Here is a 22,109-nt window from a genome sequence, read left to right on the forward strand (position 1 = left end):
GATAACTTGCTCGTTTGGTAGCGTTTGTTGCACAATTTGTGAGAGCGTGCTTTTGGCTAGCTAGGCTAACCTTATCTAATTAAAACCCAAAGAACAATGTCCGACTGGATATTAAGCACGAGTAAGTTGGTGTATCCACTTTAAGATTTCTCTTTCTCTTCTCTTAATATGAAAACCCTTAACCAACTGTGTAGCCCAGGAAGCTGTCATTTAGCTGTCACTTAATGTAGTACGTGGTGGTATGTAAAACTACTTTTAAGGAAAACTGCTGTTTGCTATTTTTAATAATTATTTTAATATAACAGAGCATGTCTCCTAAAACATTAAGTGATTAAAATCCCTCTTTGAGAGGGCCCCATATTATTTATACTGTTGAACTGTGCTGTTCTGCCTTGACTCAGTTATGAAATTTCCACCTGTATAAGTGAAGAATATGTGAAATCTAAATTATGTATGCTGTCCTGGATTCGGGCTGTAGCTGAGACAGTAGTATACAGTTATCATTGAACAGAACTGTGTGGTGTTATGTCACTTTTGTGTCATCACACTCAGATTGCACTCTGTGTAACAGTCTCCACGTTACACAGGTGGTCATGATTTGCCCATAAACTATAAGAACCTGCTAACCAAAGAAAAGACACAGGAAGAGGTAAAGTTTGATGGAGCAACATTATCAAGTATGAAGGCTTCATTTCAATGAACAGTTCCTGGAAATGATGAAAACCTATGTACATGTCGCCTTGTCAGTAAGCATTTTCTCTGTATATCATAATAATCAATATTGTGTGCACATATCTATGTTCACAAGTGATCTTTTCCAGATGTTCCAGATCCACCAGTATAGTGGAGCAGTATTGTCAACTAAAGGCTTCTACATGACCTGTGTGGAGAAGGCTGAAGCCACAGGAGTATATGTATTATCTCTGCATTTAGTATGCTGTCTTACAAGCTCATACAGATGTTTAGTGAGATAATGAAACTCAGGGAGAGGGTTTGGTTGACTCTAAGTGTCTCTTTTTGAAGAATATAAAATTTACACTTTGTACAACACAAGTGTATTTTCCTTGTAAAGCCTTGTACTTGGAGCACAATAAAATGCATTACCTTGTTGCTAATTCCAAAGTCTCATGGACTACTTGAAGTAAATCTGGCGTTCAGGTTATTTGAGTGTTCTAGTTTCCATTTCTGTTTCATTGTGCTCATCTAATCTAGCTGCTGGTCAACTAGTGTGACCAAGTGTTGATATTTAAAGGAAGGTATTTTGCACGGTGCTCATTTGCATGGTGCTCTCTGAATGGAAGAAACCCATGTAGCTACATGCCTTACCACTGCAATCGCATAGTATTTGAAAAATAGGTGACCTAGTCACTGGACTGGACTAGCTGGCCTTGCTATCTTAGCAAGTAGAGTCCATGTCTTTGTGTGGAAGTGGTGGGCCGTGTGCCATGCCGACCAGCTTTCACAGTGGAGGTTAAAGAAGATGAGGCCGATCAAGGCCATGTTGGCCTCGCTGATACCCACCTCCTAGACTAAACTTGCAACTCCAGAGAGAGGCTTCAGTGTTTTTCTGCAGCTCACACCCCCATCCCTTCACCTTTAAAAGGAAGAAATTACCCATAGGGAAATGTTTGGTTGGACCATGGCAGTTATCGATCAGAATGACAAGGGCCATTTATTTTGTGTGCTGTGGACATCCAGTTTAACATGTCTGGGGGTTAATTTTCACTTTTTACTTAAAGAACATGTGTTTCAGAAAACTTTGTGAAGCTTGTGTAACAGGACTGCGTTGTGTTTTTGCATGGATGTTATGTGGGTCAGCTACCGAGCAAGTTTTGAACCTGGGTTCTCACTGCTCACTGCCAACCCTTACGGCCAGAATCATTACCAGTTGAGCTAAAGGCAATTTGCCCCTAGCCTACAAGGGCAGCAACGCTAGCTGACAAAGTCTCAGGGAGTGACATAGCTAGCTACCCGCTACCCCACAGGCTTTACGCAGGGCTCACACGAGCTACTCACTTCAGCTCTGCCACACCTGATGTGGACACGTATAAATGGTAAGATAAGCCTATGATGATTATTAAAAGGGCGGAGACCTTGGTGCTTCGTAGGGCAGTTTTGCCTGTGGTTTCTGGTAATGGGATCACCTACTCTGTTACTCATTTCAGGCTGTTTTCTCCTGCTAACATGCAATGTTCCACCTGTTTGTGTCTCGCAGAATTTTGTGCACACCAAGGTATTAGTGAGGTTGGACCAAGCGCTGCCTTGTTTCAATATGGAGATAGTGGAGGGCCCTGCGGGCAGTTACCTACAGTACATCCAGACGGAGACAGGGGCGCATGTCTTCCTCCGTGGCAAGGGTTCAGAATACATAGCCTCACGCCGAGAGTCAATTGAGCCCCCCTATCCCTACATCGGGTACTGTTGTTGGGTTTTCTTCTGTGTTGTTGTTATCATTTTATTTATACACCCGTATCTATAGAGACTTATAATTACAATGGCATGTACAATGTTAAATGATTGATCTAGAGCCACAGCAGGAACTTCTCATGGGTTCTGACCAATTTTGTTGAGCTCTTTTGCCATCTAGTGGTGGGACAGTTGAACTGTTATATTACGCTTGGGGAATCCCTCTCTCCATCAGTCAGTGGATGAGGAATGCCATATAGGATCATTTATGGGGCTATTTTAACTGAGATCTCCTGACAAGGCATTTATCCACTTGTAACAGTTATTAATTTTAAGTAGCAATGGCTGTTTATTCCACAGTCATGTCTTCTGTAATGCTGTTTTTAGTAGCTCTTTTCAGTGAGTTCATGAAAGTCTACTTTTGCAGCCACCAAAACTCAGCTGGAATGGAGGCCGCAAAGAAACTTTGAGAGCCTGCTGGAGACTGTGTTTGATCTCTTCATCGCACAGAGTAACAGCAGAGGCGTATGTACATGCAGCTATGGAAGGAATCTTGGTTCTGACTGACCTGTCTCAACAAAATTTCTGTGCAGTGCCTGCTCTACAGCAATAAACCAGACCTCCTACATTTTGTGTTTGATTCATCTGATCAACTGTAGTAGTTGTAAAATTATTATAGTATTGGTGTAATTTCATTAGTGTGTGGGGCATGTGCTGCAGTTGTAATCAATACAACACCTGACTGAAGACATCTGCAGCGTGTTCTGTCATTAATTCTTTATGACTATTTTCCCTCCTGTTCAGAGGTTTAACACAAGCACTTTCTCTGGGTGTTTTCTGATGTATATGCCATAAATGCTTTATAGAGATGTAGAAATGTAGCCAATAACAGTAGCCGTTCTCTTAATTTTTTCCCACACTGTCTGCTCTAGGTACGTGCAAAGCATGCCGGCATGGTGTCTGTCTATATAGCCACTCGGTCCACTCAAGGTGAGTACATCCGCTCAGTTCAATTCAAAATCAGGAAAAAGCCTAGCCAGAGATGAGCCATTATCACATAGTTTTCCCATTAAAGAGATATGTGAGACAGAGCGTATGCATGCTCTTTCAGCTGTGGTTTGAACTGCATGTCTGTTCTTTGATTTCAGCATTCCCATCCCATGGATACCCAGCTAATAGCAATTGCAGATGGTGTCTTTGTACCACTACCCGCTGAGAGTGGTTCTGCCACATACTGTCCACCTTCCCAGGTTATGGTTCAGTATCCAGTGTATCCAAGGCAGTCACCACCTTACCTGGCACAGGCAGAATGTAAAACAACCATGCTTTGTGAGAATGTGACACGGGTGTACCGTTTTAGTCAGTGGCTACCTTATTTATTTTACTGAGGGAGCATAAACTGAGATGAACTTTGAACAGTCAGTAAATACTACAAACTGGAGTGCAAGTCCTTGTAGAAGAGCTGGGTTGTGGTATAAGGCCCATGAAGTCAAGGCCACTGGGGCCAGTGACATCCCTGCTACTGAGAGCTGCTCCTCCAGCAGTCCCAGTACTGGCAGTTCAAAGCGATGCTTTCTGGAGGACTCTGTACAAGATGCCTGGCAACATGATAGGTCATATATTCTGGTTTCTCTCCTGTTTCCTGCAGTACCCTGGTTTATCTGTGTTTACACCCTGGTTTGGTTGTGTTTGTTTTCAGCTTGTGGTTTAATTAGTTTGTTGCTGTTGTCACAGGATGTTTATGCCACCAACTCCGGTCCCCTCAGCCACAACTACAAGGAAGAGGCAGAGAGAGGTAGTGCATCAAAACAGCACCCCTGTTGCACTGGGTATGTGTTGCGTCTCAAAAACCCCACACGATTTCACCTCCGCATGCTCGCACCATGGCCTCGCTCCTTTAATTCTGACCTTGTTTGATCTCAACTCCCCCATCCCCGGCCCGATTAATTGGGACCTGTTGGGAAGCCATCACCGGGAGAAGCACTAACTTGATTTACTTTTTATATTTTCTTTGCCTTTCCCTTGTCCTCTCTCTCCATGTGCCCTTGTGGACTGGCCTGCTGTGGGGGTGTGCTCATTTCCCACAAATGACACCCCCCCCACACACCCTCGGCTGTGGATTGAACACATTCTGTGGCTATTATGGGGCTTCCCGAAAGCTTTTTTTCTCTCTCTCTCTTTCTCTTCCCTCTTTCCCTCCCTCCCTCTCTGTCTCCCCCTCTCATTTTTGTTATAGCAGGTAAAGAACCAATGCAGTTGAAGGTGAAGATTTGAGAGGAAGTGTTGGGCTTGGACTCCTTGGACTCCTCAGATGAAGAGGAAGGGCAGTAAGAAGGCTTCCTTGTAAACCAATGTGTGCTGGAGCTTGAGCCACACCACACCAGCTGCCTAATGTTTAACAATCTTTACATTTAGATTTGATCACACACCCGCCACCCAAGACTTTTCTTCATAGTAACTTTACAGTGGTTTGGATTCCTCAAACTCTAGATTCAGTTTTAATTCTTAAACAGTATGTTTTAAACATCTACCCCAAAACCATTCCTTTGTTCTCTTTGCACAAGTACAGCTGACATGCACATTGTAAATGAGCTTGTTAACTTTTCTTATATGGAAAATAGTGTAAACCTGTTCTCATGGAATAAATTAATAAAATATATAAATCTGGTCTGTCTTCACTCTTTATTTTGAAGAGCTTCACAAGAAACAGCTACTGTTCAATTCTCCTGAATATTGAACACAGAAGTCTGCAGAGAACAGTGTAAACTTGCTTTTTTTTTAATTAGTGTTTTTAAAATAATGTTGACTGTTGTGTTAGAGATGGGTAGTCCTTTGTGGTAGTGGTTTCCTTTCATCATGATGCACTCTGATGCAAGGCAGGCAGGCATTGAGGGGTACTCAAATGAAGCGAACATAGTTGGGTGCCTCAATGCCATTGCGGACGGTGAGTGCTCCGGGGTTATCCAGGGCAAAGCAGGGATGGACGTAGTGCAGGAAGTGGCAGTCGAAGGTGTGCAGGTGCTGCCACAGCCCGGCATTGAAGAAGGACAGTTTCCCAGCGTCATAGTCAAGCACTACTCCTATCCGGCGGGGGTGGATGGTTATTCTGATGTCGGGGGTCCAGCCATTGTGCAAGAATTCATACTTGTGTCTGGGGGAGGGTAAATGGGATAAATGAAAAGGAGTGGCACCTTGTCTCTAGTCTGTCAACTGTCACTGTAGTGCAAGAGCACAGGGTGTATTTTTGAAGGGGGAATAAAATCAGAATGGAGATTGAACCAAAGCAATGCTATGATTCAGTCCTTAACACTGGAGCTTTCCTGCCATGACTATGGTAAGTGATGGCCAACCAATCAATTGACCTTATTAGGTGTGAATGTGGCATTTAATCTGTATCGCAACTGCTATGGCAACAGTCTTGTGGTCTGTTTGATCATGGGTGTTGGTACAGCACAAGTGTGGAAAACGTATAATGTATAATTATCTGTATAATCTGTATAATGTTGGGATGTTCTGACAGTAAACATGAGAGCAGGGCAGCTGTGTGACATAAAAGTTGATCTGAGCTGATGCCTGCAATCGAGCTGCCTGCAATGTGAAAAAGCAGCAAATACGAAATGCTATGCAATCAGATATAACGGAATTAACCTATGTGTCCTAAAGCTTGCATGTTGGTCTCTATACTGAAACCCCTTTGGCTGACGTGCCTGGGTCATGCCCCCACACCACTGTCTTTGGCAAGGTGAGGCTCTTACCTGGAGGGCGTGACAACGTGCCTCATGCACCAGGATGTATTGTTCCCTCCCAGGTAGCCATTCCTCTGAGTGTCCTGGTATGCCACGCCAATCCTGAATTCAGTGCTGTCCTCCACCTCCACCTCCCAGTAATGCGTTCCTCTGACAGGGATCAGCTCACCTAGCACTGCTACACATCTTTACAGAAACAATACATACAAATCTCTATCTTTACACAAATGCAAACTAATATGCATCTTTACACAAACACGTATTAACATGCATATTTGCACAAAAACACTACAAAAGTACACATTATACAAATATAACACACTACATGCACCTTAAACACAACCATACATGAACAAATATGCATCTTTACATAAACACAGCACATGATCATATGCATGCACAAACACAAATGTAACACTTAATCTCAAATCTATATCCACCAGAAACCTATGCCTATGCCTATTTCTGTACAACATCATGATTCAAGTGGCATACCCTACCACAGGAAATGGAACTTTTTGCACACTGCATAAACATACATTTCCTACATTAGCACATCAGCAAAGAGAGTAACACCTGGAGTAGTTATGTCCTTTTTACTACCTACAAAGCTGCTTATGCGGTTGTCTTAAGACCTTATTCTTATATCAGGGCCTACCGGGCAAACGTGTTGTCACTGAAGATCATGTCACTCATGGAAAGGTGCTTGTCGCCATAGAATATGGTGAATCCCTCCTCAGAGATGGACAGGCAAGGGTGGGCTGTGTCCTCCAGAAGGTGAAAGAACGTGCCTTATGGGACAGGTGAAACACAAGGGGGCACTATACAGATTGAACTAATTTCCATCCCTTCCACAAGATCACTAAGTACTGATGTCAGCACGTAACACTCATCCATACTTAGTGGGTGTTGTGTTGGATGTTTTGAATTGTATATATTGCTGTACTTTGGTCATCATGTATATTATTGCATATTTTAATTTTTTGTAGTTTGTTAGAAGCCACCCATAATCATTTTGTTAAAAAGGGCCATTTTCCTTTGCCTCCATTTGTGTACACCACTCCCACCTCTCACAGACCCTTTGTTTACAACTCAGTTGAAACCTGCCCAAACTGGTCCTGCTGCTCCCCTTATCAGCAGGACCCCCACAGGTAACCTGAGGTACAGGTGCAACCACAAGGACAGCCCCCAGGTCACCATTTGCCCTCTGACTTGTCTGTATCCATTGGCCACCAATGGGAACCCAAAAGGGCCAATGATTTTGGACTGTTGCATCAACTCCTGTGGCGTGAAGAACTGGGGACACCAAACTCTTTGGGATAGATTGTTGTGTTGTTGTGTGCGTCTATGCCAATGTAAGTACTATGCCTCGGTTCAACTGGTTGTATTACAATTGTCTGTAGAGAGAGAAGGAAGGTACACATTCTTGATAAATGTATATTGTGTGTGCACTGTAATTAAGATCATGTTCGTCTGTCATTTGAACTGAAACAAAGTGTTTATTTTGCAGAAGACAAATATCCATTCAATTGTAGTATTTAATGCAGTGGGAATTGTTCACATTTGTGACTGTAACTGGCCTAATTCCTTATTCCTGTTCATTCCCTTGCAGGAAACCACACACACAAACACTCCATAAGGTGGACTCTCACACACACAGATACACACACACACACACCCTCTACACACACTGTCAACCATGCAAACTCCTCAATAAAGCTCTGAACTGGAAACCTGACTTCTGTCTTCCAACCGACACACTAATGCAACAGCAACCTTCTCTTGAACCTAGGGCACGGGTGAAACGGCCCCCTCAGTTTCACATATAGAAGCTGCCAGTTATGCATTTAAACACAGGGGTTAAAAAACGGGTAAGAAAGTAGGTGCAAGCAGTCCTCCAATACACACATATGCCTGCTGAGACTATTTTATATACTTCCAAACAATGTGCCAGGAGGACAATGTTTTCACAGCGTCATGATGCTAGGGTGTCAATGGTAGAGAGATCAGGGGACCCTGGTCAACACACCCAACTATCCACAGTGGAACAAAGACAATATATTCTTAAGTGGGCTCATGGTCATTGTCAAGCAAATGATGTGGTCTATTTTGAATACAGGCTGTAGAGCCCAGCCTGTACTTAAAAGGCCACTCAGGAGCTCATGTATGTTTAAGTATTTAAGTCTGTGATGGAAGCCTTTTAGCCACGTTATGAATCATTCTCCAATCACCCTACCGTGTAAAATAACAGTGAAATAAAATTAAATAATCACATGTAGTTGACAGGCTTCTTCCAAGCCAAGGAGGAAGAAGGAACAAGTTAACCTGCTGCTGCTAATCAATACCCCCCAGCACTGACTGAGTGCATATGCACATCTGAACATCACCTTTATAATGGTATGTGTCAGAGGGTAAAAAAGAAACTCCCAGAAAGGCCCAAGAGACAATCAAGGGGATGGAGACATTGTGCAGTACTCTGGACCTGCACTGGGGGGAGGGGGGGGGGTCAGTTTTCCAGGCATTTGAGTTGGTTGTGAGCCTTATCTCCACTTACAAACTATATGACAGAGATGAGTAGGTGGAGCACTCCTTCTGGGCTTTGGGTTATAGCACGAAGCTGGCACAGAAAGCCATAAAAAAGGATTTCAAATAAGCTTGTGCTCTTCATTTAAACCACTAGTATATTTTGGCTTTATTATAGAAACCAATCGTTCTATAGTGAATATATGGAACAGCATACCGTGCTAGATTTTCAGTGAAGTTTCAGCGACGTTTAAGGTGAAATGTGGGTGTTACACATTAGCAGCTAAGGTAAGGCATCCCCTTCACTGTAAAGTGAATTATTATTATTATTATTATTATTACTACTACTAATGTTATGTGTTTATTTATTTATTATTTGTATATAATGTCCAGTTACTTGTAGCCAGGGGGCCCAGTTTGGCCTTGAGGGCACTCTTGACATGGATCTTTTGAGGTAAATCACAAACAAACATCTATAATAATGTATTAATAAAGAAATACTATTCCTACAAAACCAGAATTTATGGGTGTCCTTATGCTATGACATGATACTGGCTGTTCAAGCCGTGGAAATCTCTCGGAGCTGAAGGCTGAGTTAGTGTCTGTGTGACATCACACATAGGGTGTAAGGTTTGAAGACAGATGTTACACTGTGTGTATGTGTGTGTGTGTACGGTGATGGTGGGGGCAGATTCGGACCACACCTATGGTCCGGACGGTGACAATATTGCTCCTGTCACTGGGCCCGCCAATGTTGACTGCTCTCACAGCGATGGAGTACAGCTTGTCCGGCTGCAGCTGGATCAGGCATTCACAGGTAGGAATGGCTACGATGGACCTGAGGGGAAAGCCAGAGAGGAAAGCTGGAATTAAACCAGGGCAGGGACCAGCCTAAAATTGGCCTCAAAAGTATGTCTACATCTTTCATTGATCAGACAAGCCTGTCCCCACCTCCATTTAGTAATTGAGACTGAAACATATCAGACTTTTTGATTCAAATTAAATAATTTTGGTTACTTTATTTATCATTGGCCTGTCTTCCATTTCTATGTGGTGGAAGCCCAATCACTGCGCAATACTATGTCATTTATATTCAAATGTGTTACTGATGTGTTGTGAATCCACATTGTAGTTCATGTGCCCTTAATACATGCTCTGTTGTGTCTAACATTGTAAGGGGATTTGGATACAAGTGACTGCCACATAAGTAATTTGATGTAAATGTAAAAAGCATCATGTACATGGAATTACATTAGGGATTGCATTTACTCTTTCATTTTTAAGTCAATTGTAAAGCAGAACACGGTATGGATCATTCTGTTTAGAAATTAAAACAGTGACAATAGGATCACGCTTCATCTCTACTTGATACCTTTTGTACCTAAACCATATACATCTGTTGAAAGTGGCCTCCTGAATTACAAAATGAGTGTATGCCCCAGAGAGTGTCTTGGATGAATGGGCTGACCAGCTTTGTTGACCCCAAGGCACACCCACTGCATCTGGATGTTGTGTGTTCGGCCCAGGGTGGCCGCAGGAACCCTGATGGGGCTCGTACTCAGTGATGGCGGTGTCACTCCACTTCTCGCTGATCTCCCTCAGCTCCACCGTATATGAGTCAACTGGGTTGGTGTTCCCCGAGTCCCAGCGAATTAGCGCCCCCGACGGGCAGCTGGCACACTCCCGCGGTTTTACCACAGGTGGAGATGGGACTGCCGAGAGAGGGTGGCTCGTGAGACTGAGTCACACTTTGATCACATAAAATGTGGCCTGAAAAAAAGGCTCAGTTACCAGTCATATACACAGCTTTCTCACTGGCTGGACTGATGCCAGTGGTGTTGGTGGCGGTCACCCAGAACTCATACTGAGCGTTTGGCAGCAGGTCGGTCACGGTGCGGTAAGTCTCCTTCACCTTTATCATTGATGCTGAGGACAGAGAAGCAGTGATTTATGTGATGTCATGGTGAACTGCTTTACCTAAGGAGACCATGAGACACCTGACCATACCTTTGTACCCTGCATTCAAACAATGCAAGATATTTCCCCCAATTCTGTCCTACAGGACTGTCCTGAAGCTTGATTCATTGATTCCATTTCTGTCATCTGGAAGAAAATGTCTTTGGCTTTGGATTGGAAGAATTCTCCCCACAATCACAGATTCACTGGACTTAAAGTGCACACCACAGCACAATGTTAAAATCACAAGTGTTCCAAAAGACATCTCAGGGTAACACTACCAGCACTAACTGCTTTGTACCACCTGCTGGGACAGTTGCATTGTGGGAAATGCCAATGGGGAGAGAAACATGGGGACTTCCATTCGTTCCTCTCACTATCTTGTTCATCACAAAAATATACTGTTATACCCTAAGCTCTAACCCTACATACAGACTCTGTATTTTGTGTGCCAGGACATACTGTATGTACTTTTTTCAGAGAGTAACCAATTTGTTCAGTAAAGGGTTGTTACCCAAGAAGTCCTATAATCAAATTCATGAACAATCAAAAGAGAACATGTTGATGAAGATATTTTTCTGTAGGGCTAATGCAGAGAAACAGAAACTGAGAATGGAGGTTGAAAATTCAAAGACAAACACAGTAGCCTGGAGGGAGCAGATCTATGCATGGGTCTGGTAAAAATGGTTATGTTTTGTGGCAAGACAGTCAGGGGGCAAGACAATACATGGGTGGGGCCACACATGGACATGTGGACACTTGGTGGGCGGTACAATAAATGGGCACAACACTTGACACACATTATACAAAAATGTGTGGGGCCACACATGGGTGTGGTACTCTGCAGCCATTACCCTCAGGAGTCTGGGAGTCCTCGGCCGTGGTGTCCTCCAGCACGGGCCTGTAGTGGAGCTCGTAGTACTCCACAGTGTCGTCTGAAAAGAGGCTCCAGCAAACACGTACTGAGGTGCTACTGGCAGAGTTAGGAACTTGAGGGTTGATGACCGGGGCAGAGGGGGCTGGAAGATGACATCATGACCACACATGCACATGAGCAACACACACAAACACACACACACACAATCACTATGATGTGTGCAGCTGAATCTCAAGGAGGGAGAGGCTTTAATAGTTCGATAATCTGTCAAACTACCCCATGTTGACAGCATTCAATGACTGGATTAACCCATTTTGGGGGAGGTTCAGGAAGCCTCACTTTCTCACTAGTGGCTGCCATTTTAAAGACATAAATACAAAATGTCAGAGTAACAATCATTCCCTTAAAATATCATTGTTACGTTCCTCTGTTTACTTTTGTATTTTCCCTGCCACTGCGTTCTGTTTTGGCGCTGCTGTGTGTTCTGTTTTCTTTTCAAGCTGGAATGTAGAACACCAATCTCGTTGCCAGGAGACGCTATTAGAAGATGCAGAACAGCTGGATGCACCAACGACTGTCGTGAAGAAACAAGTTGGATTACAATCATCACCTGACAATGTGTTTAGAAGATGCAGCATCTGAGGACGCTGTGGACCGTCGCCGAGCAGCAAAAGTTAAAAGATGCCAGCGTATGAAATGGATAATCTATATCGGCACCTTGGACATTCTCAGGATATTTTCAGCACATTCTCTGAAGACTTTGCAAATTTAGCTTTAGCCATTAGCTCGCTTTTTCTGCTTGGTTTAAACTAATTTATATACTTTTAACTTTGTTGATAATTATCTCTTGTAGTTTTCCTGTTAATAATTGATGAATTTGTTGATGTTTTACTTAAACATTTACTTAGACATACTTGTTAATGTGTGACTTTGTGGCCTTTCTGACTGCATAAGGACAACGTGAAACCTACTCTGTATGTATACTATTGATAACTAATAAGTCGTTACATGTTGTTGGTATTGTAGAAAAGGGCCACATTCCCTAGTCTTCGATTGTGCACACAACCCCCCCATCTCACAGGCACTTTGTTTACAACTCAGTTGAAACCTGCCCAAACCGTTCCTGCTGCTCCCCTTATCAGCAGGACCCCTGCAGGTAACCCAAGCCACAGGCGTACCCCCAAGGACGGCCCCCAGGTCACCATTTGTCCTCTGACTTGTCCGTATCCTATGGCAACCAATGAGAACCTCAATAGGGCCAAGGATACAGGACAATATAAAGTAGTGGTGACCTCCCCCACCTCAGTACTGCACCAATACCTGTGAGGTGAAGAACTGGGGAGACCAAGCCCTTAGAGACCAAGCATTGTGTTCTGTTGTGTGCGTCTGTGCCTACGTAAGTACTATGCCTGAGTTCAACTGGTTGTAATACAATTGTCTGTAGAGAGAGAAGGATGTGTATGCATGTTAATTAAGATAGTGTTTGTCTAAATGTTGCCATTGCCATAACCATTAAGACAGTTAAGAGACTGTACTGTACACTCAACTTGTATTCCTGCTCCTTCCCTTGGAGGAAACCACACACACAAACAACACACACACTCACAACACATTCAACTCTCACACACACATCCACACATTCCACATCCACTTCACGAAAATCCTCAATAAACTTCTGAACCCAGAACCTAACTCATGTGTCCTGACCGACACCCCACTGTGACAGCAAATTAGCCTGAACCTAGTTTACGGGGTATGTTGCTTAATTTAGCTGTTGTAAATAACACTTTCATTTTTCCTTTTGCAACTGGTTTTGCTCAACTGGATGTGTTTGATTATGATCATGTGATCATGGTGGCTTAGTTTTACGACCAGCTTCATCCACTTTGTTATTGCAACACTGCTGGACTTTCAGGCCGGAACAATCATGTTCATTGTTTATCCTGAATTGATTAATAAATATGATCAGAATCTATAAAGAGCTAAATCCATTATTTCATGATGTACTCCATACTGCTGTCCCCTGTATTTTTGCTCTGAGGAATGGAATTCCTGTTGTCCTGTAATTAAATATTGTATGCACATGCAAAGCCCCCATTTCTCTGTTCAGCATCTGGGCTTTGCATGGGCATTTAAGATACTGGTGCCAATTACACCTCAAAGGGGAAACAGCTTTTCAGACAACATGTCTTGCAAATAAAAGCAATGACACAAAGGCATAATCTAGTGCTGCCTTTCATGCAACTTCCCTGGATGCACTCTCTTCGCTTTCTCGCTGCATAAAAGCATCTGCCAAATGGCAAAATGTAAATGTGAAATGAAGGTTCATTTAAATGACATATCCCACCATAAATAATTCCATACAAAGGCGTATAATAACAGATAGACAGGCTAGATGTCACTGGGATTTGTTTTTCTCTGCTCATTCATAAATGAACTTGGGAAAAACCCCAGCTTTATCCTCTGTGATGCTGGGAGTGCTGTGGGTGGGTGACATTGCAGGATGTGTAGTGTTACAGGTTCTTGAGCTGTCAGCCGTCCTGTAATTAAACTTTCGGGGTCCATCATTAAAGTGGGGGGGGGGGGGGGGGGGGGCAGCATTTGCCTAGAATTCATTGGTTTCTAAGCAACCTCTATTTTAGGCAATGAATATTTAAACCCCTGTATTATTCCTTGTTGTAGGTCTAATGTATGTCTGATCTATTTATTTGTAAAGGACCACTTCAGCTCTAATGGTCACATGGGATATGGAGAGACTGCACCTGGTACAATGTTGACTGACTCCATCATTTGTTTGACATCTGACAAATCCACTGTGGAGTTCTTGAATTCGAGGGAAGCGGCCAGCTTGAGATCCAGCTCCTCCTTGGTGAAGTCCTTTATTCTGTTTCAAAACAAAAGAGTCATTTCACATGCAATGGAGTTGTGCTGACTGCCAGAGTGACACAGAGAAGTCACATGCACTTTCTGTTGGAAGAGTTCTGGAAGGGCTGATGCAAAGGCCACAGCATGCAGGCCCACCACAAGCCATGCAGTTGTTTAACACCAGCTGCTTTTGCATTTAGCTGCTATTAAGTTAGAGTACACGAAACACACAGAACTCCAAACACAAACCACGCATACAGTACCTTTCAATAGTGGGTATAACCACCTATGAGTGAAAATGTTTATGTTTTCATATTAATTTCTGGCACACTACATGAGAAAGCCTGAGAGCATTTAGCTATGCTAAAATGATCTGGGGCACTTTACAAAAAAAAAAAAAAAAAAAATTTTAAAAAGAATTTGAAAGTAAGTATCTAAGGTGGCAGTGACTGGGGAAATAGACTTGTAATGAGGAGGCTGTAGATTTGAATCATTGGTAAGATATTGCTATTGTAACCTGAATTGCTTCAGTGATTTTCAGGTTTTGGAAACTGATTCTATGTTAAAAAATATCTATTTATACATATGGGTACATTGGAAATAGGAAATTATAATACTCCTAATAATAACCATAAAATTACATTCATAGATGTTAAACATCAGAAGCTGACCTGGAGGAAAGCAAGTTTGTCTTCATTGCGGTGCATTTCCTGTGCTGTCTCAATGAGGTCCTTGGAAAGGTCGAGGGTCCTCCCACAGTCCACCAGCTGGCTGTACAGAGACTCCAGCTTGAGCTTCTTCTCGTCCTCCAATCCTGATGCCCGCTCATCGTACCGCTGCGTCAGCGTCTGAATCACATCATTGTAGTGCTGCTCCAGGTTCTGCTCCTGCCTTCCGAAGTTCTCCTGCAGGGTCGTTCACAGTTATTATGGGATTTGAATATAGGCCTTTAATCCATGTGGACATCATCGTAATGTTTGAATGTTTTGCTATACATCCCATACACGCATGCAAACACACATACACACACACATATAAGCCCACACAAAGCAAAACACTGCATCCAAAATGCAGTTACAGTGATAAAGAAAGCATTTATATAACACAACTATGTGAAAAGATTATTTTTTACTTCCACAGTGATGAATATCTCCTCCAAGTGGCCAGCAAAATTCTCCATCTGTGCAATCTGTTCTTCCAGCTTTTGCATTGTATTACGAACATCAGCCTAGGGACAGAATTCACATTTCAGATTAATGCACTGCAGGGAATATTAATTTGATTTACTGTAGAAACATGACTTTTACCACAGCTGTACTTTTGACTTGTGGTGCATGCCATTATTCTGCCATCTTTCTTAATCTTACAATAATTTTATTTCTGTTACTGTAGAGTCATGGTTTTATATACCATCCTGTTTGTGTTGTTCAAACGTGTTACTGTGTTCTCTCAGCTGTCTTCTTGATCATACAGAGTTTATTTTGTTCTCAATTACTTTTGTATTAATGTCGTTTGAGGGCCATACTCATTGAATGTAAGCAATTGAGTTAACACCAAAATTACCATCTTAAGACCTACCATCAAATCTCTATATACCTTAATTTTCTCAGCAGCTTTGGTTATCAGGATGACCTGGTGGTTTTTGTGAGGGTCGAACAGCCTCTGGAAAGCACGGATGGGAATCTTGCAGTCAGTGCAAAACATATCTAGAGGCTCACTCTCACCACTTTCACAACTCTCCATCACTCTCTGTTCATTGATGACTCTTCCCACCATTGAGTCACCTGGGCTTTCACCTGGTCCTTCTCTCCCCACCTCCTCCTCGAAGACCTCATTGTCATCAACCATTTTCCCACCAAAAAGCCTCACTGGACCAGGTTCGTCCTCGTCCGAGGGTATGTACGGCTCAAAGTGCAAGGATTCATTTGTTTCCACAGAGAAGCGCTGGAAGGTGGACACTGGGGGTCCCACCATCTTCTCTGTCACCAGGACATAGGGTTCCTTCGTGGGAAGCTCCAGGCCAACATCCCCCTTGTCCCACATCCCATAACGATCAACCCTCTCCCTCTTGTCCACGTTGTAGACGTCCTCCCCATGCACTTCCCCGGAGGCCTCGTCGGCAGAGCCCTGCTCCTGCTCGGTGTCTGTCTCTTCCTCGGCGATGACTTCCAGCCTCTCCCCTGAAATGTACAGGTCCATCTCGCAGAAACGGATTCCTGACTCTAGGCCGTGTGCAGTCTTAATCACTGGTCTCGATCACAATCTCACTGAAGACGCACCCTTTTCAGACGTCCATTGCCCTCACAGCTGACAAATCTCTGAGTTAAACTCCGTGTTGGTCTCCACTATTTCAGCAAATGGTGTACTACAGAGTGCTAAGCTCTCCTGATGGCTGCAAGGCAAGTTACAGAGGTAGTTAAGACAAATTTTAATCCAAATGGTAGCACAATTAAAACATTTTAATGATTACAAAACAAATTTTAAACCTTAATGATGTAGGCAACAGGCAAAAAGATGTACTAACAGCTTGAAGCAATATTAGTCTTGCTCATTTTATACAGACTAGCTGAACCAAGTGTTACAACTTGTATACTGTCAGACATACAGATATTGCGTAAGAGTTAAAATAATGAGGACATATCACTTATATTCATTTACTATTCAGGACTACATCTTATTCAGTAAAATGCATCAAGCATGTTTACCAAAACTGATGGCATGTACGATTCATTTATGTAAAAAAAATTAAGTTGATTTAATTAAATGGTATCAAGCAGATCCAATGTGGCCAAAGTCCACACACAGCATTCTACTGATGGACCAGAAACTGGAGTGTATTTCAATTTTAATTTTATGGTTGAAAAAGAGACAACAACAGAGCCAGTAGATAACCTGAAAAGTTTTCTTTTGTTCAAGGCTTTTTGAATAATGATGTAAAAAAAAAACATTGGGTCCCTCCTCCATTGTCAGGAGTTCTGGGATCAATGTATAATTCCTGTTACATTCATAAAGCAACAATTGTTACAGATATTTGGTCACATGCAATTTCTTTCAGGTCATTAATGTTATGATTGTGGTTTGAAGGTGTATATGTGAGATAGTGATGTGAGTCAGCTTAGTCAAGGTGTTTTGGGGACCAGTCAACATATTTCAAAAAGTAGAGAATTTTGTCAAAATTAATTTAGACAATACATATTTACACATCTGTAAATACTATTTCACAGACTTTAGGAACAAGATAGAATGGCTGTTTTCGCAGCACTATTTACTTTTTTAAGTATTTCATTGAAATTATTCACCAACTGGAACAGCATAATGTGGATTTTCAGAATAAAGAAAGATATCCTCTCCACCCACTATTCAAATGGATATATGCAGCTTTATAACATAACATTCACAAAAGAAAGATTGTGAAAGTAACATTATATCTTCCCCCTTAAAATAGCCTTATGTTTGAAATGCAAGACTTTACAGTAAGAGGTTTGAGACTTAAATGCACATCAAATATCCATTGTATTCACAAGTGCACAGCAAAAAGTATTGCAAAAAATGAAAATGTCTGATTACACGTCATAGCTTGTGAAGCATATCCAACTATTTTACATCAAACGATTTAAAATACATATTATATAATAAAAGCAAATGGTCTCACTATCAAAGGCAATCACCTTAACTAATAAATGTATCACCGTACTCCCATGGAGTTGAAATTTCTTTCTGTCTTTATTTCAAAGTATAATAGAGACGAATTCACTGCGTCTTATCTGGAGTAACTGAAATATGGCACATCATAACCATCAAAAACGTAGTATCCAAGTCCTCCGATGTAGGATCTGTGTGAAAATTATTTTAGTCGCTACACTTTGACCTCGATGGACACGAAAATATACACCAGTAAACCAAAGGTTATGTAAAAATCACAAGCCAGTTCAATGGCAAGTTAGATAATTTGTCAATGCTGAAACTACTAATAACGGTTTGGTCAGGTAAATAATTAGCATGCTAGTTAGCAGTATCTCATGAATATTCCCTGGCGGGCAAGAGTTTCGTACAGAAGCGAGCAGGAGACAATCAGAGAAATATTGTTCAAGGTTTAAGGTATAAAACGAGCCTCAGCCCGTGTGTTGTAGACCCAACCACCAGTGAAAAAGATACTAGAGAAGTTTATACGCAGACATTAAGAAACAGATTTACAGACAATACAAGAGCATGCACATACATACGAAAGAAGACTAGGGATATACACTGCGCCAGTAAATGTGAATTTACCTCTTTGAAAACAGCTTATTGTTGAAGATTTTCCTCGTTTTAAATGGTGATTTCAACAGGCGTTTCTGAGCGGTCATTGACGGTAGCTTCACACCTCATTCCTTCTGTGAACGCAGTTTGACAGCTGGTGACAAATATAGAGCGGGGTTTACCAGCAAGGCAAGTTTCTAAAATGTCACCAGGGTTCATATAACTGCGCATTACAATTAATCTGCCCAGCACAGAAAAGGAAATTCAAGATGCACGACCATTATCAGGTAGCCAATAAACATCAAGATAAATAACCAACTTGAGAAGAGCAAAGGAAATTAGGTTTAAAATGTATATAAAAAAAACTCGTCGTGGGGTCAAAGTTTAGACAGGGCATGGTTAGTTTCCGAGTCATAAAAGTAACTGTGTTGAGAAAAATGCGTTAACTCCCACTGTGAAAATCAGCGTTTAGTTCGCTAGCTGTATTAAATAAATTGACAGCTGACTGTTGTCGTTGATGTTCCCTAAAGTCTAGCGCCAACTGCATGGATGTTGCTTTAATTTCCCAATTTGATAGAATTTTGGGCTAGTCCTCAGAGATCGTCTAACGTTACTTCGGACAAACAGTCAGAATAAACCAATAGTTGTGGGATCTGGCACTAGATGGTAACGTTTCATTTTACCAGGACCAGCTCTCAGCTATCTAACGAGATGTCGACAAATACTGTGATTGCATGCGTTACTTGAATTTGTGAGGATCAGAGAATACATAAGAGAACGCTGGCTAGCAAACCTACAGTGATGAGCTGCGTCACAGACAGAACTAGTTGGCCATTTAGGTCGTACAGCAAGAGCTAGCTGTAGCTAGCTACTAGTGTGCAAGTTAGGTTGCGGCATGTCTTTTGACGCTAGAGTAGATTTACCGAGGTCAGAAAAAAAAAGATTTATTAAAAAACGAAATAGGTGGAGTTGGATATCACACAATTGCGAGAAGACGACAACAAGAGCGGACATTACATTACATGACATCATTTAGCAGACACTCTTACCCAGAGCGACTTACAAATAAGTGCATCACTCTGCTAAGAGTAGACATCGTAAGGTCTTACAAAAAGTCTGTAAGATACAAAGTTAAGTGCTAGGCTAGTGTGGAGTTTTTTTTTTTTTTTTTTTTAACATAGCAATCGATAGAATATATATATATATATATATATATATATATATATATATATATATATATATATATATATATATATATATATGGGGGGGGAGTACTTTTTAGCTACAGATACAGATGAGTTTTAAGTTTTTTCTTGAAGGCGTCCATGGGGAGTCTGCTTTCCGAATCTCGACAGGAAGCTCATTCCACCAGTGTGATGCCAGTACTGGGAAGAGGCGGGTTCGAGAGATGCTGCCCTTGTATTTCGGGATATGGAGGTAACCCGAGGTAGCAGAGCGCAGCACTCTTGCAGGCTTGTAGGATTTTATCATATCCTGTATGTATTGGGGGAGCTGATCCGTTAAGTCCCTTAAAGGTTAGTAGCAAGGTCTTGAACTTGATCTTCACTGCAACTGGTAGCCAGTGGAGGGATTCAAAGAGAGGTGTCACATGGGCCTGCTTGGGGAGGTTGAACGTCAACTGGGTTGCTGCGTTCTGGATCACCACTTGGGCTGACAACATCATTGTGATAAAGAGCCGAAAGGTTTGCAACCGCCCCAGAGATTTGATAACTAAACCACGAGGGTTGTCAGTCTTTACTACATAGGACGGCCTTTATCCATTGACACAACTACTATCCGTACCAGGACCACCAGGCTGCTAAACAGCTTCATACCCCAGGCTGAGGATCATGAACACTCTTGCCCCCCCAGCCTCACTGAATCACTAACCCCTCCATAGGGGCTAAATGGTTCGATTCTCTCCACCAGTGCAATCCCTTTCACACTGCACCTGGCACTTTTTGTACAGCCTATATGGATAATTCATTGCCAGTACATGCTGCTATTCCCCTCCAAATACTGTTGATACATTTGGCTGCTATAAAACTCAATTTACAGCACATTCCTTGTTTGTACAGTGTGTAATGTATATTGTCTTCCTTAATTTATGTACACTGTTGGCATGAGAACATTATTTCATTCTTGATTGTATGCAAGTGCATGATAAAATGTCAGTAAAGGAAATCTGAATCTGAACACCGTAACGCAAAAACGTGAGCCCCCCCGCCCCCCGCAGATAACCCTGAGTGGGCCCTTTTCCAGCAGCACAGAGCAGGCGAATTTTAACATTATTCATAGTGAGGATACTTATCATATACAAACGCACAACGAAATTTAACTGACCACTTTATAACACTGGACACATTATGGAGTTAATTGTATTGAGAAAATTTTAAACTGTTGGAGCTTTTAACCTTACAAACTATAAAGTGTCACAACCGCTGTCAAGGTGCTGATCCTGCGACAGCCGTACAGAGAAAGCAAGACTGATATGGATTTTATGGCCATAGGAAGCCAATTCGAAAGATTGTAATATAAGCATTAAGATTGCGCAACAGCACGAGTACTCGGAGCCCCGAAAAAAAAGCAGAATTGTAAGCAAGGGAAAATCATGGGTAACTCGGAACTCAGGGACGCGAAAACACGAGCCTCTGCTTAGCTAAACATGCTGCAGTGTTTGTAGTATCGCATCTGCCCTACCCCGGGAGGACTACCATGAAGGAATATGGAGCACCAATGCACTGTCAAAGGCACACGAAACAGGACCTACAGCTGCGTATAGATTTGCGGGGTCACGGCTGGGTAGCCCTGAGACAGGCACGCGAGCGGAGTGAGTCATTGGAGAGGCACCGCGTATGACCGCTTAATGGACGATGGACAGATAACTCCGCGCCATCCATGAGGTGATAGGCACCCAAAAGATGTAAAATAAAAATAGGAAATATTCCGTGACATCTGTCGTCAATCCCTAATAGTGGCACTAACTCAGGACAGCATGTGACCTACACATGTAGCCTATTATTTAGCCTACCAGGCTAAATGTTGTTGCATTTCTTAGAAACGTGTTTTGCCACCAACCATCAGAACCTACACCAAACATGCAGCAAAGAGTGTGACTTCAGAAAGCACCGTAAACGTTTGATTTTTATCAAGCGCCGTGGAGTACTGTAAAGTGTATCCAATGCACTTGTAGCCTACTCGTCTTAAACGGTCGCTTCTGAGGAAAAAACTAAAAGGCTAACCATTACCAGAAAGCGCCCAGGATTACTTTTAGTTAGCCGCAGAAAATCCACTGTTACACGCCAGTAAAATGGTATATTGGAGAGATAACCTAAACACAATTTGCCTAACTGTTTATCTTGCAAACACTGTCAGTAGCTGTCTAAACGAATTTTCCGCCTAATGTATCAATTGGACCAAAACTCTCTGACGCTGTTTTTTTTATTTGCTTTATATTTGAAAATACAGACAATATCATGATGTGTACCCTATGTAAT

The 22,109-nt window shown here is 42.2% G+C and overlaps 1 protein-coding gene across 3 annotated transcripts; it reads right to left on the reverse strand.

Moving 5' to 3' along the window:
• Positions 1-5,079: 5,079 nt before the first annotated feature.
• On the reverse strand, positions 5,080-18,884 carry LOC118781898 (fibronectin type III and SPRY domain-containing protein 2). 3 transcript variants are annotated; one of them, XM_036535038.1, is made up of 13 exons: positions 18,643-18,884; positions 15,970-16,765; positions 15,506-15,601; positions 15,045-15,278; positions 14,637-14,659; positions 14,271-14,392; positions 11,486-11,650; positions 10,467-10,601; positions 10,234-10,387; positions 9,380-9,513; positions 6,811-6,943; positions 6,162-6,338; positions 5,080-5,557 (listed from the first exon to the last, which is right to left on the reverse strand). In XM_036535038.1, the coding sequence occupies exons 2-13, from the start codon at positions 16,570-16,572 to the stop codon at positions 5,305-5,307; spliced, it is 2,229 nt and encodes a 742-aa protein (XP_036390931.1). In that variant the 5' UTR covers positions 16,573-16,765; positions 18,643-18,884; the 3' UTR covers positions 5,080-5,304. The 3 variants fall into 3 exon arrangements, with proteins under 3 accessions (XP_036390931.1, XP_036390930.1, XP_036390929.1); XM_036535037.1 differs by having other exon boundaries at positions 15,512-15,601; positions 15,952-16,765; XM_036535036.1 differs by having other exon boundaries at positions 15,952-16,765.
• Between the last annotated feature and the right edge of the window lie 3,225 nt (positions 18,885-22,109).

The sequence above is a fragment of the Megalops cyprinoides genome, chromosome 8, assembly GCF_013368585.1.
Source record: "Megalops cyprinoides isolate fMegCyp1 chromosome 8, fMegCyp1.pri, whole genome shotgun sequence".
NCBI lineage: Eukaryota > Metazoa > Chordata > Actinopteri > Elopiformes > Megalopidae > Megalops > Megalops cyprinoides.

What these genes read in the sequence shown, in the direction of transcription:
- LOC118781898 (XM_036535036.1), bottom strand. Translation starts at nt 16,572, where the DNA reads ATGGACCTGTACATTTCAGGGGAGAGGCTGGAAGTCATCGCCGAGGAA. An exon ending in AGGTATATAGAGATTTGATG is followed by an intron (nt 15,602 to 15,951) that starts GTAGGTCTTAAG and finishes TTCTGTCCCTAG; the next exon opens with GCTGATGTTCGTAATACAAT. An exon ending in GAAAGCTGTGTATATGACTG is followed by an intron (nt 10,388 to 10,466) that starts GTAACTGAGCCT and finishes CTCTCTCGGCAG; the next exon opens with TCCCATCTCCACCTGTGGTA.